The sequence below is a fragment of the Sylvia atricapilla genome, chromosome 24 (genome assembly GCF_009819655.1).
Source record: "Sylvia atricapilla isolate bSylAtr1 chromosome 24, bSylAtr1.pri, whole genome shotgun sequence".
NCBI classification, from domain to species: domain Eukaryota; kingdom Metazoa; phylum Chordata; class Aves; order Passeriformes; family Sylviidae; genus Sylvia; species Sylvia atricapilla.
Window position 1 is genome coordinate 3003060 of NC_089163.1, and position 26014 is coordinate 3029073.

A 26014-nucleotide genomic window follows, 5' to 3' on the forward strand; every position below is an offset into this window, starting at 1 on the left:
CCAAACGCTCCCCGAGCTCTGGCAGGGTCGGGGCCGTAACCATTCCCTGGGTTCAGGGCCTGACCAGCCTCGGGCTCCTTTCCGCGTGTTCCAGGTCCCGCAGCCCGGAGCGGGGGCAGCGTGCGGGCCGTGTCCGTGTCCCGCGGATGGGAACACGGGCGTCACCGGGGCCAGGGCGTGGGGCTGCTTCTGCCGGGTTTACTGAGGATTCAGAAGACATCAGCTGAGTTCACTGGGGATCGGGCTGGAAGCCGCCGCACACGGCAGCTGCGGCGGCAGGGAGAAAACGCCGCAGACATAACGCGTTGTACTGAAACACCACACCACTGCGGGGTCGGCAAGAACCCTCCGGTGCTTCTGCTATGACTCCCAGCGGGCTAGAGCTGTGCTTTCCCGGCGCGGGCGGTGCCGGTGTCCCGGCTCCATCCTTCCCGCTCCAGGGCAGGCGCCGGGAATCCCTCAGCGCTCCCGCGGCCCTGAGGGCCCCGCCACTTCCCGCCGCCTTTCCCGCCTCTCCCCCATTCCCCGCTGTTGCCGTGGCAACCGCGCCGGCTCGCGCCCCGCCCGCTTCCGGCGGCGCTTCCCCTTCCCCCGGAAAGGAAGGGGCGCGCGCGGGGGCAGGGGAAGCGCGGGCGGGATTTCCGGCTGCGGGGCGCGCGCGCGGCGGGGCGGGAGCGGCCGCGCGAGCCGGGGCTGCGGGGCGGCCACGCCACTTCCGCCTCCGCCGCCGCGTGAGGGGCCGGGACCGCCGGGAGCGGCACCGGGCCGGCGGGAGCGCCGGGAATTCCGGGAGCGGCACCGGGAGCGGCGCCGGGAGCGGCCCAGGCGGGAGCGCGGCGGAGGAACCGCCGCCCAGCGCAGCCCCGAGCCGGCCGCCGCAGCCCCGAGCGGCTGCGCCCCAAGCTCCATGAATGGAAATCGGCAGCGCAGGTGAGCGCGGGCCCGGCGGGGCCCGGCGGGGTCGGGAACGGGCTCCCCGCGCCATCCTCCCCCCTTCAGCTCCCGGTGCCCGCCCCGGTGCCGCGGGGCAGCGGCCGGGCCGAGCCCATCCCGTGAGGGATCGGGCGGGAGGAGCTGAGCCCCGGGGGCAAGGCCCCGGTACCGGGCAGAGCCGGGGCCGAGCCTCTCCGTGCCCAGCTTCCCGTGCCGGAGGTGGAGGAAGAATTGTCGGTATTTCATAACCGGTGTGCCCGGCTTGCGTAACCCGCGCCGTGCCGGTGCCCGCGGGCCGGACCCGCAGAGCCCGGCGGCACCGGGCAGCGCTCCCTCGGGCAGCTCCTGCTGGGCACACCCCGGTGTTTGGCCCCTGTGTGTCAGCACGCTGAGTTTTAGGGCTAATTCCTGCGCCTTTGGGTGTGCTGCTTCACAATAATCATTCCGAGGTGGTAACTGCCCAGAGAAGCTGTGGCTGCCCATCCCTGGGTAGTGTTCAAGGCCGGGTTGGACGGACCTTGGAATAACCTGGGCTAGTGGAAGGTGTCCCTGCTCATGGCAGGAGGTGGAATGGGATGGGCTTTAAGGTATCTTCCAACTCCAATCGTTCTGTGGTTCTCTGAAAATCTTCACATTTTGGCCGTTTGATCTTATTGCCGGAAAGCACGTGCTCAGTATTTATCAGCTTTGTGGTTTAAATGGGTTTTGAGGGTTGGAGAGGGAAGTTCAGTTTCAGTTTTTCAAGATAATTTATTCCGAGTTTGGCAGAAGAGCGGAGGAGGGTTGGGCAGTGTTTGATCAGCAGTTCCCTGGCTGTACCTTGATGGCGAAGGGACTGTCCAAAGCCACCTGGAGTTCTGTGTCTGTCACTTGAATAGGTACCGCAGGTGGTGAAAATACAGGGCTGAGACTGAAGGTGTCAATACAAAATGTGCCTTCCCATCTCCATATGGAGAGCCTTTCCTAACATACTTGGAGATTTAAGGACAATGATGGATTTGGCTGGAAAAACTCCCTACCTTAGCTGTTGCCTGGCTTGAGGTTGTGATGGGTTGAGAATACTTTGAGATGCAGGATTTTAACAATCTGGTGGAATTCATATGGTGCTCTCTTACACGGTGTTAAATAAACTCTAATTATAACCTGGTGCAATTGTAGATAAACAGATTTGCAAGAGGAACCCGTAAATGGTTTAATTTTCCTTTGGATTGAATGTACCTGTTGTTAGGCGGCAATATGTTGGGTTTTAGCAAAGCTGCTGCAGAGTGTTCTTTGTGGATTTGGGCAGTGTCCAGCACGATGGATGGTTCTTCCTATGTCTGCTCTGCGATGAGGGAAATGTTAAGTGCAGTGTTCATATTCCACGTCTCGGGGTGTTGGAACAGGAGGACACAAACCATCCTTGGTGAAACAAATGAGGATTAAAGCTCTGTCACGAAAGAGAGAAAGACACTGAGATTGTGCTTTGTTTTCTGTGCATGAAGGGAAAACATGGGATAAAATCAACAGAGAGGGGAATAAAGATTGGTGCGTGAGTATCCCTGGAGTAAAGCGTGGAAGCGTGTGCCAGGACATCTTGGGTGAAGCAGTGCTGTGTGTGATGTCCTGTTTGTGTGAGAGGCTTAGTCTAAGGAATCTGGAAGTATTGTGGCTCTCCTGGTCCGTGGAATTTGATCATTGAAAGCAGGAGCAGGATGTGAAGGTGGCTGCTCAGGGCATGAGTTGTGGTGAAACCAAACTGAGGAACAGCAATAAAATGTTCAGTGGGAAAAGTGAAGGAAAAGCTGCTCTCAGCACAGATCAGGGATTATACTTCCACCAGGAGAATGTTCAGTAAATTTCCAAAAGGCTGGGAGACTCAACCAACAGGGGATGTTCTGTGGTGTAACCAAGTTCTATCAGTGCTCACTGTCTTCATTTCCATGGCCTACGTTGTTCCTTGAAAACTCACAGCTTTTTGTGTTAGAAGTGTTATATTGTGTTGGATTGGGGTTTTTTTTATTTCCGTTTTTAATGAAGCACTGCAGGCATCCCTAATATTCTGTTTATTCTCCATACAAACTTTAGGTAGAGAAAATCCCGAGAAGAGGCTTTTCTCTCTCTCTTATTCGGAGTAGTGATTTGGGAGGCCCCTTAAAAGTCCTGTTTTTGTGGGTGTGGTAGAGCAGGGAAGGGGGTGATTCATAGTTGCCTTCAAAAGTTATTCCACTGTGAGATACAGTGGCAGATTTCCTCTGGAGTTGCTGTGGAAGTTGTTTGACTCACAGTATGAACTTTACAAATTGTTTCATCCTCAGAGCTTTATTTCCTCAGGGATGAAGGTGTCGGAGTATTTCTTGAGCTAATTTTTACCTTCCTGATTTTGGTCTGTGGAAATACCTTCCAGGGAAAACTCTGCAGGGTTTGTGTGGGCTGGCACATTCTCTTCTCCCAGAGCAATTGGGTATTAACTTCACTATGTGCATATAAGCTGCTTTTTTAGGCTTAAAGCTTTTTGTATTTAGATTTTTTTAATGGTTCAGAAACATTGATTGTCTTTTAAATTCTCCCCAAACACTTCAGTGTGTTTTCTGTAAATCCATTGGGCCAGAATGAGTTACCACACCGGTGTTTGCTTGTACAGTTGGCAGTCGCAGAGCACGGCATCAAAATGAGTTTGAACATGACTTAGTATCTGAAACCTTGAAAAAACCCCAACCCCAAATTGCAAGGAGGAATGTTTAGAAAACGTGGATTGCATTACTCATAAATAATGTAATGCCACCCAGCAAGGCCGAGTGACAGAAATGAGGCAATTCATGATTTCTGGCAGACGGAGCTCGATCGTTGAAACCGACGTTTGAATCAAATCTTCTCTATTTTTATTTATTTTTTTTTTTAGTCCAGAATTAGGTTATTTTTTGCTAGTGATAAGATTTTCATAGAGCTCCACAGGCTGGGCCTCTGAGTAGAGGCCAGGGGCCCTGTGAAAGGGAATCTTTTATTTTTTCCCCCTCCATGGAGAGCTCTTGCTCTCCCCGGTGCAGCTCCAGCCTGAGGCTGGGATCAGTTCCACAAATCTACCTCGTGTTCCTGAGCCAGAATAAGTTGCATTTACCTGCTCAGGCCTTGATGATGTGTTTTGAGCTGTTCCAGCACCCATCCAGTTGGATTTAGAATCATTCTATAAACAAAAATAAAACTACTAAGTTATCTCTGTTAATACAGTTTGGCTTTATAATGCTGAAGCCACGGTGGGAAAGAGGATAATTTTTTTCTGGAAGCTCAGTGAGCGTGGCCCTTTCTGTAAGGAAATCTGCATTTCCTATTAGCATCCTGCTGGAGATGAGGGTTTTTCTTCATTCTGTAAAAACGTCGCGTGTGCCAGAAGCTGCAGTTTTTCGTACAATGGTCTGTTGGAAGCATTTGCAGGTTTCTGAGCTCCTGCTCGTTGTGTTCAGGCTTTATTCCGACAGGGCTTCTCTGGTTGCTAGGTAGGTGCAGCCAGTGTTTGGATGCAGGCCAGACGTGTCCGTGTGCTGGCTGGGCTGCCGAGGAATCGCTGTCCCTTTTGGCTGTGTTTAAGCTTGATTGGAACATCGATACTTCCATGGAAGAAAAGATTCTCACTCAGAGCTCGTTTGAACCATTAGAGAGACTTCCACAGTGGAAGTGGGGGAGCTTTAAGGTCCCTTCCAAGTCAGACCATTCCATGATCTTGAGACGTGCTCCTTTGCTGCACAAAAGCCTTCCAAGAATCTGAGACACCAGTTTTAGTTCTTGTTTGCGTGTTCATTGTTTTCTGTTATAAATCAGTTGAGTTTTAGTGCAGAGGACTTTGCTTAGCTGGGTTTATGAATTGATCTCTGCTCTATCACACTGAACAGACTTGGTTTGGGGATTTTCCTTGGATCTTTAAGAAAATGCTAGGCATATATCTGAAGGGAGCCTACAAGAAAGATGAAGAGGGACTATTTACGAGAGCTGGAGTGGCAGGGGGAATGGCTTCCCACTGCCAGAGGGCAGGGATAGATGGGATATTGGGAAAAAATTCTTCCCTGTGAGGGTGGGGAGACCCTGGCACAGGTTACCCAGAGAAGCTGTGGCTGCCCCATCCCTGGAAGTGTCCAAGGCCAGGTTGGATGGGGCTTGGAGCAACCTGGGGTAGTGGAAAGTGTCCCTGCCCGTGACAGGGGATGGATATGCAATGACCTTTAAGGTCCCTTCCAACCCAAACCATTACATGATTCTATGGTATGTACATACCTGGTGCTGTAATGGCAGGGTCTATTGGTTTCTTTAACACAAAGAGGTTTCTCCTCTCAAACCTGTGGGCAGCTGAGCAGTGCAGAACTCTCTGGAAGCAATGAGGAGCTGCTCCATCCTCTGTGGAGGAGGCCTCACAGTGCTGCTGCTTTGGGAGAGGTTTTTGAGCCTTGACCCACTTTGTTTTTGCAATGGTTAAAAAGCACTTGAAGGAAAGGATCTGCCACTCGGGCATCTTGTACTCTGTAGAATAATAGTACTTTGAATATTTTTGGTTTGTGTGTTTATTTCCACGGGCTTGACACAGGACTTAGGCATGAGGTTGGGTGAGTCACCGATAGATTCGGCGGCAGAACCATCCCCAGAGCGTCGCTGCTTATTTGTGTTTTATTGGGGTTTGAGTCACAGCTTTGAAGCCACTGACACAAGACTTTGACAACAGATTCTGGCAAGTCAGTGTCTCTTGAAAGCAGGGTCTTCTGAGTGAGTGCTCCTGTATTTGGGCAGTACTGGCACACTCGTGTTTTTAACTTCAATTGTCCAAGGCAGCATATGATTCACACAGTAATAGCAAAATGGCTGAATTTTTTTAAATTGCACCTGAACAGTGTCTGGACCTGCACTTCTGATTCATTTATTGGTCACTTAATTCCTATTTGCCAAAATCTGGGTTCTAACTTCTTCCAGGATGAGCGTGACACACAAGGCTGACCAGACTAAAAGAACCTTTTTAATGTTATCTTTATTTCAGCAGTTTTGTTAGCCTTTCCTACAGATAGGAACTAAATATAAACTATGCTGTGTATGTCTTCAGAATATTAAAATGAACTGTTGACTTGTTTACACCACTCAAATGTTCAGTAGTAACTTCTTTTTTGCTTATGCTTATAATTTTGCGAATATAGCTGGAGTAAATTCTAGGGCTGCTTTTACTCGTGTGAGAGTATTAAAATGAAGGAAAAGTTGAAGAGAGCAGATGCTTGGAACAAGTTTTGCATAAGCAGAGTCTGTGAGCGGGTTTTAAATGATGCTTCTTGGTTTCTGTTTTGTTTTATCTCGTGGCTCCAAGCCAGCCTCGCTCAGAATTTTTCAGTAGTTTTCTGGGTAGAGCCAGACAAATGTTACAGAGGAACTTGGCATTGATGTTCACCTGTTCTCAGGACGTGATTTTCTTCAAGATAATACAGGGGTTTTTTGAGAAATTATGGAGATTAATCAAAAGGAAAATAAAAAACATTTTACCCAGCACTTGACATTTTAACTCTGCTATGAAAACGAGTGGGCTGGAATCGCTGCCTGCGTCACCGAGTAGGAGGAGAGGGGAGAACTTTGCACTACCTCACTTGAATGCTCTGTAAATCAGGACATTTGTACCACGAGTAACTTCTTAGAACTCAGGCTACCAAGCATTTTGGGTTGGTTGTTGTTTCTTAACTGGAAAGAGGTGTTTTTAAGTGGAAATACCAGTAGAAATTCTGGGAAATGGGCTATGTTTACTACTGTGTTTGGTTTGTAAGGCATGAGTAATGCAAATCTTAACTGGAGGGTTCTCACCTAAATTATGCAAAGCAAATTAAATGGATGAGATTGGAACAAATCTGGGCAGGTATTTTAGCTACTTTTCAAAATACTTATCTCAGTGCAGATTTGGATGTTTCTCTGAGCAGTTTGGGGTATTCTTGTCTAGCCTACAAGGAATCAAGAGTTTTACAATCCTGTCTTAATCTGAGTCTTTACTCCTCTGGCAAATTGGCTTTATGGAAGCAGTTAGATGGGAGGTAATGGTCTTACTCTTCATCCATCTTCAGCCAGCAAAGTTCAAGAATAATCTGTCTTCCAAGACTAAGGTGATATTGGCACTGAAATGAAGAGTTTATCTCAAATCCTGTCCATCAGTCTAGAGCTACTTCTGTATTTTTGTACTCTGCAGCCACTTGGTTATTACCAGGCTGTTCAGAAAAGACTTGTAAAACTTTGTCTTATTTTTGGGGTAGTTTTTGTTTAAGGGTTTGAGTTTTTGGGTTTTTTTTTTCTTTTTGTTTTTGTTTTCGATTTTTGGTTGGGTTTTTTTAGGAAATCTCCTAAACAAAACCTGATTTTATTCATGCTGATTGCTGAAGCTCATGAGTAAGAGAACAGTCCAGATGTAGGTGGAGGCTTAAGGATTAAGAATGGGCAAGCATTTGTTTGGAATTTCACGGGCAGCATGCTGTTGGAGAGAGCTGATTTCCTTTCCTCGAGTGTGCTGGTGCCCAGCTGCTTGTCCTGGGAATTGGTTCAGAGGATTGTCTGTCGTGCTTTTGTCCTAATCTGTGGGATTTTTCCTTGGCAGGACCCGTGGGGGCACAGCCCCTGCTCATGGTGCCCAGACGTCCCGGCTATGGCACCATGGGCAAACCCATTAAACTGCTGGCCAACTGCTTCCAAGTTGAAATCCCAAAGATTGATGTCTACCTCTATGAGGTGGATATCAAACCAGATAAGTGTCCTCGGAGGGTGAACAGGTGAGAAGATACTTTTGTCTTGTAAATCACACCAATGGGAATGTTGAGTAACATCAAGAGCTGTGAAAGGGAGAATTTCTTTCCTTTTCCCCACATCCCAGCTGAGAGGTGAAAGTGCTGCTTTCAGAGGAAGTCAGCTTGAAGAGGAAGTCAATATTTATCATCTTCCTGAAGTACATTGGCTTTATATTGCCTGGCCAGGACGTGGTACCTGCTGCTGTACAGGAAGGCTGGTTTGCACTTGCTGAAGTAAAGTGTTTCCATTCTGTGCCACTGAAACACCAAGACCTCCCAAAGAATTCAGATCTCAAAGGCCTGTTACAGTTGGAGGTGTTCCAAAAGTCTCTTTTTATCCACTGCTTGCATTGAGAAGCGTTTTTGTATAAGCTGAAAATTTCATGATGGTTTTTCAAGTGTAATTTCAGTGCTTGTGTCAGGTTAATCTTTATTGCCATCAATTTATAATAAAACAAGGGAGGCAAATATAATTGTGTGCAAATTGGATCAGGCTTTTACATGATTTTGTAGAAACTCAGATTATTAAGGACCTTAAAGCCGAGCCTTTTTTGTTAGGCCATCTCATGTTTATAACCAGCGTAGGCAGAATTCAAAACTGTCATCAGTTGAGGAGCAGATAAACGTTGCTGCAGGCAGTACAATGAACTAGCAGAGCTTCCTGTTGGGGGTTTTTTGCTGTTTTTTCACATTATCACTTTGTGGGTTTTTTCAAAGGTAACAGTGACCTTGCTATCCATAATAAAGATGATGCAAAGGCCTTGGTCATTTCTAGGAATTTCTGAAATTACTTCAGTACCAATATTCCCCAGTATTTGAGCATTTGCATTTATTCGACAGTGTTTATTTATTTAAAGTATGTGAAGCACCTTTTGAAACAGCAGTGGGTGTTTATAATTCACTCAAGTATTGTTTATTGCAACTACTTCAGCAAAACACCGGGGAGTGGGAGCCAGCTGGGGTCTGATCCTTCTTCAGAAACATTTTCAATGTAAATATCCCCTTTTGCAGGGACGTGGTGGACTCTATGGTGCAGCATTTTAAAGTGACAATATTTGGCGACCGTAGACCAGTTTATGATGGGAAAAGAAGCCTCTATACGGCCAATCCACTTCCTGTGGCCACTACTGGGGTAAGATGACTGGGAAGACGTTGTATTGGTAGCAGCTTCATAGGGGAGGAAAAAACCCAACTTTAAATATTGCTGAATATTCTAAATATAAATCTAAATATAAAGATTTCAGAAAAAGTGGAAGTATCTTACAGTATCTGTACTGAAACTGAGTCCTTCTGATCTATTTCCTGCAAATTCTAGTGTGTGTAAATGTTCACGTAACGGTTGCATTCAGAACTTCCTGCAGAATTTAGTAGCTCCTTTCTACAGCAAAATGTATTAAAACATTTCATTTTACAGACTGTAACACAGGATCTTGTGATGAATTGAAAAAACAAGTCAGAGTTTTTCTAGAATGTATTGCTTTATGATTTGAGGTGACAAAAAGTTATATTATCCTCTTCTGCTTGATCAGGGCCCAGTTCTCTTCACTTTGTGTATTTGATAATGTACTTTCATCAATTGTGTTGTGTCTTCAGTTTATGAGTTTTTGAGTCTTTGGCCCAGTTATGGGAAGGAGTGGAATCTCAAGGCTACGAGCCTCCAGATTAAAAAGCTGCTTTTTATTTCTTTCTTCTCTCCCCTTCCCAGGTGGATTTGGATGTGACACTACCCGGAGAAGGTGGAAAAGATCGTCCCTTCAAAGTGTCAATAAAGTTTGTTTCTCGGGTGAGCTGGCACTTGCTGCATGAAGTTTTGACAGGAAGAACCTTGCCTGAGCCTCTGGAACTAGACAAACCTATCAGCACTAACCCTGTTCATGCTGTCGATGTGGTGCTACGACACCTCCCCTCCATGAAGTAGGTTCACTGTCTTCCTGCAGTCTGTCTTTACCTGAAGTATCCCCACTGGGAGACCTTCATCCCCATTTCTTCACAGGTGAAAAGAGAAACTGCTCGTTCCCCTTTGCAGCACAGCTGGTGAGCTGAACTGGGGAGCTTGTTGCCAATCCTGTACAAGTGTTTCTGTAGGCAGAGCAGGTGATGTGCGTGTTGGAAAAGATCAAGAAGCAGCAGGCATTTATAATAGGTCTTCATTGAAATGCTGAGAGGTTCCAGTGAGCTGTAGCACTGCTGTCCTGGTTCTGCTCTGCTTGAGCCAAGTGATGCAGTGCCTATGAAAAGCATGAGTCTTTAATCCATTGATACAGTGTCACCAGTGCACACTTCTCATGTCTGAAATACGTGACAGGGACCAGGTACCCGTCCTAATAAAGTCACATATTTCTTACTTTGTCTCGGAACGCTGAAATTTAGAAAAGGCTAATTTTGCTAGATTTGGTGATCAATGAAAGTTACTTTTGAAGTTTGTTGGCTTTAGGCAGCACAATGGCTTTGCTCTGATAGGTTTCACTGCGTGTAGCTGTCTCTTAAAAAAGTGCCCTGTGGTTTTGTGGAATCCAGTGTTCCTCAGCTTCCCCAGATCTGAAGTTGTTAAGCTCTGTACTAATGCCTGTACACTACAGAACAGGAGGTGTGGAGGCTCAGGAGCAGCTGTTTTCTACCTGTGAGGGAAACATCATTTCCTCTAGTTCTTTGTTTCCCTCATAGTTTTTGCTTCTCTCAATGTATCTTGTCTTCAGAAGTTCCCTATGAAATAGGAAAACTAGGATTTAAGAGTCAGGCCAGTATAGACAAGGCTGTTAAACAGACTCTACTGTGGTGGAGATTCCACTTTTTTGAAGCAGAAGATCAGGAAGGGTAAGTTCACTTAGTTCTTGATTTGTTGTAAAAACTGAAAGTGGTTCATGCATTGCTAAAAATAGTAAATGTTTTTGTCTAAATTTAAAAGCATTGCAATAGAAATAGAAGCATTCAGGGTATTTTGTTTATACTTGCTTCTTGGCACAGATTGCTGGTGCACAAAATGCCAAAAAATAATAATGCTGTGTGTTATAATGTTTGTTACATAAATTTTACGTTTGGAAAGCAAGAACATAAATGTGTGGCCACCTGTTTCACCAGGTACACCCCTGTGGGCCGCTCCTTCTTCTCAGCTCCAGAAGGCTATGACCACCCCCTGGGAGGGGGCAGGGAGGTCTGGTTTGGGTTCCATCAGTCGGTCCGACCTGCCATGTGGAAAATGATGCTCAACATCGATGGTAAGTGGAAATTCAGGGCAGAGATTCAGACCAGACGCATATGGCAAAGGCTACCTAGAAATTCTAGTCTTTTTCTTCCTTGCATTTGTCCTCATGTCAATGTTTGAGCAGAAATTCAGCTGCTGTATAAAAACAAGTGTCCCTACATAAGAAGGAATTGCACAGGGCTTGTTTTCCTGCTTAATTTCAGTACTGGTGCATCCTCAGTGACAGAAGCGGGTTGCCTGTGCTGCGTCTCTGTGCAGCTGTACACAGTGAGTGGTGCTCAGTACTTCCAAGAAAACTCTGTAAAACATACTCCAGACACTTCTCTGAATAGGGCTGATTGGGATGAGCTTTCTTATGCAAAAGCATGAGCTCTGCAGCACAGTGTTGAGTCCCAGATGAATGGATCTGAGATCGACTGGTGCCTGTGTCAGACGCCCGCGTCCTGTGAGCACTTGACTCCACTTAGTTGTAAAACCCTCATTGAAAAGTTTCAGTGGTGGAAGTGCAGGTGCTGCCTGAGGTTTTATCTGATTCACATTCAGTTCTCACTGTCTTTGAAATGCTTTTTAAACCCAAGGTAGATTGTCTTGCTCTACACTGAGCACTCCAAGTCAGGTTGTGTTTAGCATCTGTCTTGGAGCATAATAAAATATTGCAGATGTTGAGCTGTCTTGCTGAAAATTTGCAAGTCCATGTGTTCTGGTTTGCATAAATTGTGGGTGATTCTTGTGTGACTGGAGTCACACAGTGTGTTCTTGTAAAATTGCCTTTCTAGCAGCAGCTGTGGTTTAAAAAATGAATGTAAAAATCTCAACCTGTCCCAGAAAAAAACAGTGCTGGTATCTATATGCAAGGTACTGAGAGAACTGCAGTTCAGGTAGGAGAAGAGGATGAATTTACCTCAATTGATGATGTACTGTGCTGTTACTTTGTGAGGCAAGTTTTTCTCTACCAGCATTAGCAAATGTAGTAGTAACTCTTGGAGTAGAAGTTTTTCAGTCCTTCCTGTGAATGAGGAATTTTAAGCCCTTTGTAAGTGGTGATTCACAGAGCTGTTGTTCTGTTTCCTGATTTGAGGCTGTGAAATTGTCTTAAAATCCCATCATTGGACGTTTTTCTGTTGTTTATTTGGATTTGGATGAGGTTCTCCATGAAAGTGTTGCTGTGGGAGACAACCCACACACTGCCAGGGTGGGGAGAGTGAGGATTTGGGGTCACTCAGAAATCTAGAGCAATCTCAGGCATCTGGAGGTGTTGGCTAATGCATCATGTGAGGTTGGTAGGCTGCTCAAATGACACATATCTGAAGAATGTTGGGTTGTATGAGCACAGATGTGTGGCAGGTTTGGTACATGAGATCTGGAAAACTGATAAATGCTTGTTGAGTATTTCTTTCCTGTTGTTGCCATTTAAAGTTTTTAACGTGTGGAACAGTTTGTGTCTGAGCTCTCTCATCCCACTTCACCTTTCCTGCCAAAGGTGTTGTTTCAGTTGCTTATAACTTTGTCAAGAAGGTAATTTATGTTCTTCCTTGCATGGAATAAGTCAGTTGTCTTGCTTCAAATCAGGATATTGTTCCTTGAAGTGATTGTGTCATTAGCATGTGAGGAGGGTAAGAGATTTGAATAGATCAAGGGTTGCATTCCCCACTACATCAACACAACGTGTGCATAGTCAAAATAGTGCTCATGTCTACACCAGATATTATTTCAGTAATTGAGCAGATTGTGTATTTGACAAAATTATATTGCATGTTGAATTATGTTAGCTTTTAATATTCAAAACTCTGTGGTAGAGAGGTATTAGCTCTGACACTATCCCTGCAGCTTCATACAGAGGTGAAAGAGAATATCTCTCTGGGGCATTGCAGCTCTCTAGAAACAAATGTTCTCTGGGGGAAAAACCCTTTCAAACCCCTGAAATTCCAGGTAGTAGCAGGATGACTGTACTGGGGGCAGATGTGTCACTGCTGGCTTTTTGATATTTTACATCGCAGAACTTGCTGTTCAGTTTCTAAATGTGCCTGAGGTTGATGTGGAATTCTAAGAAATACTGATGTATGAACTGCTTCACAATACCTTGACTGGGGTTTTTTTACACTTAATATTTTGCTCTTCGTAGTTTCTGCCACTGCCTTCTACAAAGCACAACCCGTAATTCAGTTCATGTGTGAAGTCCTTGACATTCATAATATTGATGAACAACCAAGACCTCTGACTGATTCTCATCGAGTAAAATTCACCAAAGAGATAAAGGGTGAGTAGAAATGAGTCGGTTTTGTCCCAGGTAACACAGTAAAGGTAATTCTAAGGAAATTGTTTTAACTGGAAGCCTGGTTAACATGCATCAGAAGGGCCTGGATCTGCCAAGAGAATTGTGGTTTCCATGTGTGCGGCTCTAATCCTGAGAGAAACAACGCGGCTCTGCGGAAATGGGAGCTGAAAAACATTCCCAGTGGCTTAGAGGGAAAGAGGGAGCATGTTGTTCATTGCCTGAGCAGAGGTAAATGGCTGATGCCAACCTCTCCTAACCCAGGGTCCCTGAGGCCACCTGGAATTGTGTGTGGGCTCCTGCTGTTTCAGTGCTGTGGCAAAGTGAACATTGATTTCAAGGCTAACATTGATTCTTTGAAAGTGAGTTGTTTGAGTGAATTCTAATAACTGCCTTGTGGAAAAGCAAGTACCACTTGGAGCTGAAGGCCAAATTCCATTCCAAAGGAATTGCATAAGCTGCTGGTTTGAGTGGTTTCACTCCATATATGCTACTTGGGTTTGTGTTTTCCCATATCCTTCGTTCCAGTGTAATTTGCAGAGGGAAAAGCCATGAAGCAGCTCAGCTCTTAAACTTAATGCAAGATTAGACTCTACTGAAATACTGGGCAACTAAAAAGTAAATTTGAACTGTAGTCATAAAGGGATGTGCTCACAGAAGAGTCATGACTGAAAAAAGACTTAGAGGAATTATTTTGTGCTAGTCCTAACATGCCCCCTTCTACATCTGCCAGTCTTCATTCTTTAGGGCAGGACACTGGAGATTAAGAAACTGCCTCTGCTTGATCTCAGGTGCCTCAGAGGCTCTGTTACCATAGTCAGAAAGTATTGAAAGTTATCCCTTTGCTCTCAGACTTGTCTTTGCTGCTGTAGGATCTGAGAGCTTGAGCCAGGACATGACCATGTACAGCAAAACAAGCCCTGCATTAGAGCTGGCTGTGTGTGAGCAGCGCTGAGGGAGGGCACTGCCTTGATAGTGTCACAGCAGAGTAATGACAGAGCAGGGCATGGGTTCCAGATATCTCTGTTCATCAGCCCTTGTCTGTGGTCACCGTGCCCCATGGTTTCTTTTCTCTATTTTCTCTTAATGCCGTGTCAGGGCAGTGGTGGTTTATTTTTGACTGTGCCGTCCTCTGAGTAATACTGATGTTCTTGATGCAATTAGTGTTGTCAGGGAGCAAGGAGGCACAGTCAGTGCTTCTTTGTGATGTCTGTGTCCCCAGTAAACTAAACACAGTCTGGTTCTGGTACCTGGGGACCTGATTTTGGGTGGGTGTTCAGTCAGTGGTCCACAATCCACACAAATAACAGGGCGAGCCATCCAATTGCTCTCTCAAAGGTGTTTACTACTAGACTTCACTAATATTAGACTTTACTACTGGAGGTGAATCCTTTGAGTACCAAGGCTCTGTTTTTAGCTGCTTTGTGTCCTGTGGGGCTGGGGAAAGACAGCAGCTTGCTGTGTCTGTGCTGTGCAGCCCTCGTGTGATAAGCTCAGTGCTCCCAGCAGATGTTGAGGCTGCTCTGTGTGAACAGCACAGTGTGTGCACAGTCACAGCAACAGCCCCCAGAGCTGCCACTGTCATGATTATCGTGGGCAGAGATAAGTCTGGAGGCTCTGGTGTGTAGGCTGGGTGCTTCGAGACAGGATGCTCAAAATGCAAAGTTAAACTTGGTCAGTGAAATTAAAGAAAATTACAGGCTGAATGTGGACACAAAAGCTGGGGAGAAAGACGATAAAGTAAAAAAACTGGTTTTGTGCTTTTAATTTCAATTACATTGGAACTGATAGTTTGGAGAAATTTACAAGATTGAGAATGAGAACATGAGGACATGATGAAAACTGCTGTCTGAGTCCAGTCAGTGCTTTTTAAATGAAACTGTTAAATGAAATTCAGAAGACACTGAACATTAAATATTCTGCATCATTATTACTTTCTGAGGATAGCAATCAAGATTAGTCAGAACTCAAATGAAAATGAAAATAAAAATGTTTAGAGAATAATAATTTGTTATGTTTGTGCTATTCGATGCTGACCCCAAAGCTGTTACGTTCTATCATTTGAAACCCTGTATCTCCTGTATACACATTTCTGTAGTTATGGCATCAGTTTTCTTGATGCTTTTATGCAGGTCTAAAGGTAGAAGTGACTCACTGTGGGACAATGAGAAGGAAGTACCGTGTCTGTAATGTGACGAGGCGGCCTGCAAGTCATCAAACGTAAGAGGCTTTTTGTCAGAGCATGAAATGTGTGATAGTTTCACACTGAGTAACAGGACCTGATATTTTGTTAATTTTGGGGTGATGTTAGTTGACAACTAGTATTTTACTAAAATTTCTGTCTTCTCAGCTTTCCTTTACAGCTAGAAAATGGCCAGACTGTGGAGAGGACAGTAGCACAGTATTTCAGAGAGAAATACAACCTCCAGCTGAAATATCCTCACCTTCCTTGTCTGCAAGTGGGACAGGAACAAAAACACACCTACCTGCCTTTAGAAGTAAGAGCCTTACTCTGATAGATCAGCTGGGTTTAGGTGGGTTCTATTAATTTGTAAAACATTAGGAATCTATGCTCTTTGCAATACAAGTGTATTTACAGATTTACATGTTCATCACTCTTTAATTTCACTGAAGACTGTCCGCATCCTAAAGTGCTTTAAAGTGTAGAAGTACAAGAAAGAACAGGCAGTTGCTCAAACATGTTGGGATTGTGGATTATAGTGTCATGTGTGTAGTGTGGTGTGATCTGAGTGCTTCTGGAGTGAATTAATGCTTCTGATTTCCCCTGCAGGTGTGTAACATCGTGGCTGGCCAGAGGTGCATCAAGAAGCTGACAGACAATCAGACATCGACCATGATAAAAGCAACAGCCAGGTCTGCCCCAGACAGGCAGGAGGAGATCAGCAGACTGGTGAGTGCCCCAATTCCAGCTCTGTGGGACACTGCTCAGAGTGACACTGGGCTGGATTACATCCATGCAAAACTTCTTAGTCTTTTCATTCCTCCTTTAAATTCAAAAGATTCTATCTACTTCCTAAAAATATTTTATTTAAATAATTAGTTTTAAATGGCCTACAACAATAGCATGAGTCCATAGTACAGGCTTTTGCATTATACCTCTACATTTAATTTGCTGTGAGGAAATCTTAAAAAAAAGCTTTTGAATGAACAAACTGCAAATGAGCACTTGAATAATGAAGGAAACAGAAACCATCTCATCCAATATATCTCATGGTAGTAATTGTTTCCATTTGGGTTGATAGTGTTGAGCAGGAGCGTTTTTCAATTAAATTGTTGTATGAACACTTCTGCAATGTTCCTGTTAGCCTATGCTTTATTATATGGATTATAATCAGATACTTCTGTAACATGGAGAAATCTTTCCTAGGTGAGAAGTGCAAATTATGATGCAGATCCGTTTGTGCAAGAGTTCCAGTTCAAAGTGAGGGATGAGATGGCCCATGTGACAGGACGTGTGCTCCCAGCCCCGATGCTGCAGTACGGAGGACGGGTGAGGCTTTGGCTTTTCCTCTGGTTTCCATTTTGAGGAGTGATTTCCTGTACCCTTTGACTTTGCAGGGATCAGATTTTGAATAATAAACTCTTCTTTGTTTTCCTGAAACTGCAAATAGCACCGGCTGCTTCTTTTTTTAGTCACCTCAGTGTCTGTTGCTTTTTGTTTCCCCAGAATCGAACCGTGGCAACACCAAGCCACGGCGTGTGGGACATGCGAGGGAAACAGTTCCACACTGGAGTGGAGATCAAGATGTGGGCCATAGCTTGCTTTGCAACACAGAGACAGTGCAGAGAAGAAATTCTGAAGTAAGGCATGTTGTGGTTCAGGCTTTAGACTGTTCTCTTAATGGAGTGAAACATGAATGTAGGGTTACAATGAGCATTGTACCTGGGTTTAATGTGAGATGTTAGGAGGAGAATCCAGGCTGGTTTGCTTCCATGCTGGAAGCTACAGTCAAAACACTGTACTGGGCACACTGTGGAGTGTTTGTCCTGTAACTATCACTGTATATTGTTGCCTCAAGTTCACCTGCTTTTCTATTGCACTGTTTGCATTTCCTTCTCATGCAGCTTCAAGTAAACTGTGTGTTTATAGAAACCATATCTTTGGTTTACATAATTCTCCTCTGGGAGGAGAAAGATGATTGATGGTGATGTTCACCAATGAGGTCGAAGAGGTGGCTACCTGTGTAGCCAATCTTGGCCTGTTTGTAAATCTGTATATATATGGAGTCAGAAAAATAAAGTAGAAGCTTTCCTGCTTGACCTCCTGCTAGCCTGCCTTGTCCTTTCGTGCTCCTAACAGCTGTCACAAGTGATGACCTTCTGTCACAGTATATAGTCCCTTCTGACATCTTGAACAAAATACTGAAGGTGTCTAGACTGTGTTTTAGCCCTTTCTGGCCTGTGGTGTTTCACAGTTGTACAGCCTTCCCATAACAAATGTTTTTTGAATGCTGCTTTAAAAGCTCTTTGGAACCATCCTCCTTTGATGGTTCTGTCCCTTTGTGCTTTGGTTGTTGTGCACTGTTGCTACTGCAAAAATCCAAAAATCTTCTCATCTTGCAGGGGTTTCACAGACCAGCTGCGCAAGATCTCCAAGGACGCCGGGATGCCGATCCAGGGCCAGCCCTGCTTCTGCAAGTATGCCCAGGGTGCAGACAGCGTGGAGCCCATGTTCAGACACCTCAAGAACACCTATTCAGGGCTCCAGCTCATCATTGTCATCCTGCCAGGGAAGACACCTGTGTATGGTAAGGGCACACCTCTGTCTTTACCTGTTCGGTCAGGTATCATTTGGAGAAATCTGCTGCCAATGTATGTTAAAAATTACTCAGAACAATCCTTTAGGCATTAGAAACCACTGTTTTGTGTCTGAAAATAAATTGGAAGCATATCTGAGTATGCAGATAAGTTAGAAGTTACTGCAGAGTACGTACACTGGAATTGTTGTGACTTATCTAAGATCAAAATGCAGCAATAACCTCAAATGGACTCAAGTTGTCTCCTTGTATTTGCTTCCCAGCGGAGGTGAAGCGCGTGGGAGACACGCTGTTGGGAATGGCCACACAGTGTGTTCAGGTCAAGAACGTCATTAAAACATCTCCACAGACCCTCTCAAATCTGTGCCTGAAGATTAATGTTAAACTAGGAGGAATCAACAACATCCTTGTACCTCATCAACGGTAAGACTCTGGAGACTGCGTTGGGTTTGCTTTTAACAGATGTGGTTACATTTGCTACTTAGCACTCAAAATTTAAATGTGGCCAAGTTTTAAGTTAAAATATTGTTCTGATAATAGTATGTGGTGTTTGAAGTAGAATTAAATTCCTTCCAGTACAGGCTCAGCGTGGTGGTTGGCTTGTGCATTAGGTCTTCAGCCAAGGTTCTTGTCAAATGTCTGATCACTATCAAAGTTGAAATGAGGAACAGTTGCGTGAGGAAGAATATTTTAAAGGCAGTGTAAGACCTTCCTGCTGCTCCAGTCCTGGAGAGCAGTATAATGTGTATGCTGGTGCCATAGCTCAGTGGTGCCCAGGGGACCCCCAGGCCCACATGGGGCCTCTGAAGCCCCTGGCTGTGCCACTCCACTGAAGCCCTGGGGCTGGTCCCCACCACAATCATGCCCCAGTTCTGACAGTGTGTTTGCAGTCTGTTTTGGGCTCTGCTGGAGAGGGTTCCAAGTTCACCTCTTATGCACAAAGATCCCATTGTTGAGCCTTGGCCCGGGTACCTGATAAGGCTGAGACAGAAACAACCCCCACGGTGAGCAATGACCTTGTGGCAGCTCTTCAGCTATGAGTGTGACTTAGCACTTTTTTCTTTTTGAAGACCTTCTGTGTTCCAGCAGCCAGTGATCTTTTTGGGAGCTGATGTCACTCACCCTCCAGCTGGAGATGGAAAGAAGCCTTCTATTGCTGCTGTAAGTTTTATTAAATTTATATGGTGTTTTTTTCATCCTGTGTAAATGTTAGAATAGGAAATGTAACTCATGGACTATGTCTGTATCAGGTATCTTTCAGGGCTTATGCCAGTTCTTTGTTCACATTCCCAGTGGTACTAAAAATTTTGTATTTAAAAGAAAAAAACGGCTTGATGCTTCACAGTGGTTCCTTAGCTCTTTAATTTTTAAATCGAGGTAAAATGGCATTGTTAAATAATATAATTCTGCAGAAGTAGTCTCAAGGAAATAACACAGCTAGGTGATGTTAGCTAGTAACATTTTTTGTCTTTTTAAAGGAGAAAAGTGTAATTAAAGGCCTGGTTTGGCAGAAATGTTTTTGATATTTCTTATCTTCTGTGTTGATGCAGTCCAGGAACTCAAGGTGGTGATTGGAGGCTTGGTCAGTCCTCTTCTATATGATCCCCATTGTATTTTAGTTGTCATTGTCTGCAGTTATGAAAACTGCATCTGTGTTTAAAGTAACTAAGGGAAGCTGAGGTTTTTCTCAGTGTAAAAGGTGAGAAAACGTCACAGAAAAATGTCTCTCTGGATTATAAAAATGTGCCTTAGTGAGAAGCCAAATTCTGCAGGTGCATTTCAGGATGCTTGGGGGCAAAAGGTGTTAAACCTGTACCAAGTACAAGTTCCTGCTGAAAGTGTTACTCTGATTGTTGTTTACCACAAACATCTTGTACTTGGCCACACTTGGCTCTTTTGTTTTTAATTGTTTTGGCATAGATTTGAGCTTGAAGCCTTCCCTGCTGCACTCTTCCCCACAGGTTGTAGGCAGCATGGATGCTCATCCCAGCCGGTACTGTGCCACGGTGAGGGTCCAGCGGCCCCGGCAGGAGATCATCCAGGACCTGGCCTCCATGGTCAGGGAGCTGCTCATCCAGTTCTACAAATCAACACGGTTCAAGCCCACCCGTATCATCTTCTACAGGGACGGGGTCTCTGAGGGACAGTTCCGACAGGTTGGTTCAGTTGTGGGTTTCTTGAAAGATTCTGTAGTAGGTGCAGATCTTGTTTTGTATTGCTGGAGTTGCTTTACATTTACACAAAATAATTGAGGCTTTTAAGGAGAGAATTTCTTAATCTTGTTGGGCAAGAAGGATTGCAGCTGTTTTCCTGTGTGGGAAGGAGAAGTCTTCAAGTCTGGGGAATCATGTACCTCTAAGTATTTTCCAGTATTACCAGCTCTGTGCCTACTGTTAACTACACCAGTTAGTAGGTGTTGTGTGTAGAATACAGTGGAAGGGAAACCTAAATTCTTCTGTTCTTGTGCTTGTAGGTTTTGTATTATGAGCTGCTGGCCATTAGAGAAGCCTGCATCAGTTTGGAGAAGGATTACCAGCCTGGAATAACCTACATCGTGGTGCAAAAACGACATCATACACGGCTGTTCTGTGCTGACAGAACGGAAAGGGTAATCACTGCCCTCTGAGGAGCCTTTTGGGAAAGCTTCATGTCCAGCTTTTAGGCTGCTGGAGAAAATATTAGTGTGGGCTTCTGTCCATCTGGTTGAATGTGCATGCAGGAAGTGTTGATTTGATAAAATGGGGCCCCAAATTGAAAAATCATTGACCTTAAGTATGTTCAAAACCCCCACAACATCACATTAGAGCTGAAGTCCATGTAACTACTCAGGACCAATCTCCAGCAGTTCTAATAAGAGAAAGTACAAAATGGTGGAACCTTTTTTCTGAGTTAGTCAATCCAAACTGAAGCTGACAATTCTAAATACAAATGTCTGTGTAGCTGTTCAGTCTGAGCTGGAAAGTTCTGATGTGCTGGAGGTGCAGTGTTGTGTAAGGTGCTGAAGAGCCATCCAGTGTCCTTGTCAAACCTCCAAGGCTGATGTAGTGGCACATTCCATACAGTTTTGTGGCACTTCATGTGCCGAAACCTTGCCAGTGGTGAATAGAAACTTGTATTTTTCATTACAGTTGAGCTGTATAAACAGCTGAGGCTGCACTTACCAAACCTCTTCTCTAGGTTGGACGAAGTGGAAATATTCCAGCTGGGACAACTGTAGATACAGACATTACACACCCCTACGAGTTTGATTTTTACCTCTGTAGCCATGCTGGAATACAGGTACGGTTGCTTTGTTTAAGTAAATGTGAATTTAGAACATGTTGTTTTTCTCCTTTCTGTGACACCTGTTTACAAACAGTTATTTAGCAGGGAAATGTTCTTTTAGGTGTGTTTTATCTGAGATAAAACATTTTTGTGGGACTTAGAGAATTATTTGCTTAAGAGGTGGTCTCTGCTGCGCATTTAAATTTGCACTAATGGCAAGTGGTGCTTCTTAAAGTTTGATTTTTAAAGAGGTGACTTTATTTTGTAACATTCTGAAAGAAAAATTTCAACTTCTATCAGGCTACTGGTTAAAATGTGACAAAAAAATTTGCTCTTTAAATTTTTATCATGTGAGTCTGACCACATTGTCATCAGTTTTGTTTAGGTTGGCTGGTTGACTTCTTTTCCAGTTTTGAATAATTTCAGTGGGTTTTTTGTCAACCTTTACTCTGTGTCTGAGAAAGCTGGTTTTTGGCCCCTTAGAAAAACAATTGTATCAAAGTTGAGGCAGAAATGCTGGGTGTAGTTGCAGCTCATTGTGCTTAATAGAGCAAGGCATAAAGAACCTCAACTAAATTGATCCTTCAGATATGTTTGTTATAAAAAGAGAGATTTGTAGCTTGGCTAAAGCACAACAATTTACCCAATTCAGGTGCACTGTAAGATTTGAGTTTCCAGTGTTAATACTTGCAGTTAGAGTGCTCAGGAACTGGAAGGATGTAGAAGCACTGGTTATTTCTCTGGAATGTTTATCTTTGAGAAAGAATTTAATTCAAGGTAGGTAAAAGGTGCTCTAATTGTGTTTTAGTCATGTTGAGAGCAGATGCTGATCACTGAGGGTTATGTAGAAGGGGTTTTATCCAAGCAAGAACATTCAGAGTGATGTAATCTTGTGTGTGTTAGACTTACTCGTCTTTAAATACATTTAGGCCTGACATAAAACTGAGCTTGTTTGGCTGCTGTCACGTAGGAGTTCACACTAGATAACCTGACCTTTTCTGAACATCAAAACCTGCCTTGTCAATGGAAACCCAGAGAAGTGACCCTCCATGTCCATCTCTGCAGGGAACCAGCCGTCCCTCCCACTACCACGTGCTGTGGGATGACAACTGCTTCACAGCAGACGAGCTGCAGCTGCTGACGTACCAGCTGTGCCACACGTACGTGCGCTGCACCCGCTCCGTCTCCATCCCCGCGCCCGCCTACTACGCTCACCTGGTGGCATTCAGAGCACGCTACCACCTCGTGGACAAGGAACACGACAGGTAAATCACAGCCTGTGCTCAGGGGTTAGTTCCCCTCACTGCTCCTCCTCTGCTGTCAGGCCTAAAGCCACCTTGACGGCGGGTGATTCCTGCTGGTCGTGCACTTAGTTTTTGTTGCCTCTAGGACTGATGTTAAGATCATCACTCCTGGCTGCTGCTGCTCTGCGTCAGACCAGAGTGGGTTGGAGGATTCTACTGAGTAACACTCAGATTTAAAGAATTCAGTTACTGAAGTGTTTTGTTATGATTTTGTTGTGGTCTGAGGGAATCACGCCACGGATTTAATTTTTTTGCTTCAGGATCAGAGTAGTTCATGAATGAACGAAATGTTAAGTGCTTCCACTTATCTAGCGCTGTACATCAGAAATATTTTCTAACCTTCAAGCCATCAATGTATTCATAAAAGGCTTATTTTTAGATGAGCAAGCTGAGCAGCCATGGTGAAGACATTTGTCAAAAGCCTCAAGGTTGCCGGATGAATACGAGAGTTGATATTTCTCAGTGTCCAGTTCTGTCACTGGTGCTGTGTTGGTGAAGGGTCTGGCGAGTCAGTCCTGTGGGTAGCAGCTGGGGGTCTCAGCCTGGAGAAAAGGAGGCTCAGGTGGGACCTTCTCAGTCTCTACAACTCCCTGACAAGAGGGTGCAGCCAGGGCTGGTTGGGCTTCCAGGGAACAAGAGACAAGTCAAGGGGAAACAGCCTCATGCTGTGCCAGGAGAGGGTCAGATTGGACATCAGGTGGAATTTCTCCGTGGAAAGGGTGGTCAGGCATTGGAAGGGGCTGCCCAGGGAGGTGGTGGAATCCCCATCCTTGCAGGTGTTCAACAGCTACTGCACATGGCACTCGGTGCTCTGGGCTGGGTGGTGAGGTTGGGATCGCTCACAGGTTGGACTCGATCTTAGAGGTCATTTCCAACCTCAGTGATTCTGTCAAAGAGATGCGAAAGCAGCTTTTTGATCCAAATTAATACAATTTACAGCCCTGCCTGTCTCTCCCTCGTTCCCTGCAGTGCTGAAGGGAGCCACGTGTCAGGACAGAGCAACGGGCGAGACCCGCAGGCCCTGGCGAAGGCTGTACAGATTCACCAAGACACCTTACGCACGATGTACTTCGCTTAAGTCAATGACCCGGGAGACACTCACGGAGAGGAGAACTGAGAACTTAAGCCACATACAATGTATGTTTCCAGGGGGTTGGTTTAGGGGCTGTGCCTCCCATCGTGCTGGAGCTGACGCTGTGCAGGGGCGAGAGGCTCACCCTTAAATTGACACGAGGAAGATTGTTTACTTCATCCAGGAACACAGCACTATTATGCAATATGAAACCAGCCAACTGCTTTTTTGGGGCGGGCTCCCGTGGGAAGCACCGCCATCATTTTTTTTTTAATTATTATTTCTCGTAGTTTAACCCTCTTCTGCCTTTACCTCAAGTTGCTCGGCAGCACAACTATTGTTGCAAAAAAAAAAAAATAGTAATAATAAACTAAAATCTATTGTGTAATTTAAAACAAAAAAACAAACCATCTTTTAGGAACAATCACAGTGATTGTTTGGAGAAGGGAAGTGTGCAAAAAAGAAAATAAGTGTTTTAACCCCCATGCGTTGAGGAATCTTTCTCTCAGTATTGCCATCGAGCATTCGAATGTGAACATATCCAAGTGCATTGGAATGTACAGCACTAGCTAGGATACAGTGAAGGGGGGAAGATGTTTTGCACACTAATCCAATAATTTGAACCTAATTTAGCCAACGGCTGCCTTTGTGTCTTTTCTCACAGCTTTGGAGTTCTCAGCTCCAAGAGTTCCCTTTCAAAAGCAATCCAAGAAGCTTGTGGTTCATGTGCAGGCAGTAGTGACCCAACTCTTCTTGCTCCCTGGGGGAATTTACTAAAGCTGCTGTTTTACCTAGTCCAAAAGTTTCAATTTTTTCCTATCTGGCAAGTCAAATCTCTTGAAGCTTCACGTGAGATCTGATGTCCCAGGTTTTCTGGGATGACATACAGTAACCACCAGAACTGAAACTTTAGAGCTAAGGTCTTTTTGGAAAAAAAAGAAACCTGCTACTTTACTTGCTGCCTCTCACACCTTAATGTGATTCATATGTATGTGTGTTTTGAAGTTTAGCTTCCTTTTGTTTCTTTTATATTTATTAGAGTAATAATAATGCTTTAATTTAATTATTACAGAACATATGGTCAACATCAACTTTTATTTTTTAGAAATGTAATCATGTTTATTTTTAAAAAAAAGAAACTGACAACTTGTTTTGCTATCTTTTAGTGCAATAAGCATTCTAAAGAAAAACTGTGTCCATTGAGCTGTACTGAAGCAGTGTCTGTACCACGGACTGTGGGAGAATGGACACCTCCAGGATTTTAAAAGGACAAAGTAAAAGCCTTAATTTTGAAAGGAAAGTTTTATAGTCAGAAGGAATCTTGAATTTTCCTTTTTTAAATCAAAAAAAAATACAAAAAATGCTTCTAGACTTCTGCAAGCTTTACTTGTCGCTGCAGTCTTTTGATTTAACAAAGGAATTGGCCTTATTTTTGGCTTTGAAATGTGGAGCATATTTGAATTAAATGGACAGGGTTTTGTATTAAGATCTCAGTTTTTACATGCTTAGTTAAACCTATTTGACATCAGTAAAATGTCTGGAATTAATAAAAGTTTTTAGGCTTTTTTCCTCTTTGATAGTGACTTTCCTTTTAAAATTAAGTTATTGGTAACTTCATTTCACTTTGCAAATAATGAGGGCTGGGATAGTTCTAACATGTTAAATCACCGAAATGTGAAACAAACCAATGGGACTCTTTCATTCCACTTTAAAACCAATGTTTAAGATGTCAGAGACGAGCGTTAATTCAACGAGGGGACTGGGGAGTTTTGCACTTTGTAAACTCGTGAACTGCATTTTTGACTGTTTTTATTTGCACTGGTTCATAGTATATTTACTGCAGCTGTTTGTATGGGCATTGCTGTGATCCCAGCCCTCCCGACCTCCACCTGCTCTCACATGAAAACCTGGTTGGTCTAAGTAGCTTCTCTCCTTGTTCTCACCAAATCCGCTGTTTGCCAATATACTGTATTTTGAGCCTAAAATCTGAGCCCATTTTGCTTCACCAGGCATGAACCCCCCTTTTTTCTGCCAGAAAAACCAAGTACTGTATTTTGTGCGTTTTGTATATTGTATGGAAATGTCCGTAGTGCTGTTCACAACACTGTCTGCAAGAGCTTTACTAACAGCTGGTGTAGATAGCTATTTTATCTCTCAAAATCAAGGAAAATAATGTAAAAGATGAACTTGGCAAAGCTAAAATTGCACTGGAAACAGTGGTGGGGGTGGTGGGTGTGGCTGGGGGTGCTCAGAGGGGAGCTGGGGGGCTCAGCAGGCCCCGAGGGGTTGGGGACCCCCGGAGCCAGGGGGGTCCCAATTTGGAGTGCCCTGTCCCTGTGAGTGCCTTTGGACACACCTGGTGCAGGGAGAGGGGTGCAACAGAGTCCTTTGAGCGAGGTGATTTCTCAGTGAGTCTCTCAGATGT

General features: G+C 44.4%; 1 protein-coding gene across 1 annotated transcript; it reads left to right on the top strand.

Moving 5' to 3' along the window:
• Positions 1–719: 719 nt before the first annotated feature.
• On the top strand, positions 720–25574 carry LOC136371322 (protein argonaute-3). Its single transcript, XM_066335373.1, has 19 exons — positions 720–930; positions 7511–7682; positions 8709–8829; positions 9403–9611; positions 10776–10912; positions 13022–13156; positions 15304–15391; positions 15522–15669; positions 15963–16082; positions 16560–16682; positions 16860–16993; positions 17756–17940; positions 18213–18372; positions 19020–19110; positions 19911–20105; positions 20423–20557; positions 21127–21228; positions 22279–22478; positions 23487–25574. The coding sequence occupies exons 1-19, from the start codon at positions 912–914 to the stop codon at positions 23593–23595; spliced, it is 2583 nt and encodes an 860-aa protein (XP_066191470.1). The 5' UTR covers positions 720–911; the 3' UTR covers positions 23596–25574.
• The last annotated feature ends 440 nt before the right edge of the window (positions 25575–26014 follow it).

Excerpts from the sequence above, each read along its gene's own strand:
- LOC136371322 (XM_066335373.1), top strand. Across the intron at positions 8,830-9,402 it reads TTCCTGTGGCCACTACTGGG|GTGGATTTGGATGTGACACT; the intron begins GTAAGATGACTG and ends TCCCCTTCCCAG. Across the intron at positions 19,111-19,910 it reads AGAAGCCTTCTATTGCTGCT|GTTGTAGGCAGCATGGATGC; the intron begins GTAAGTTTTATT and ends TCTTCCCCACAG.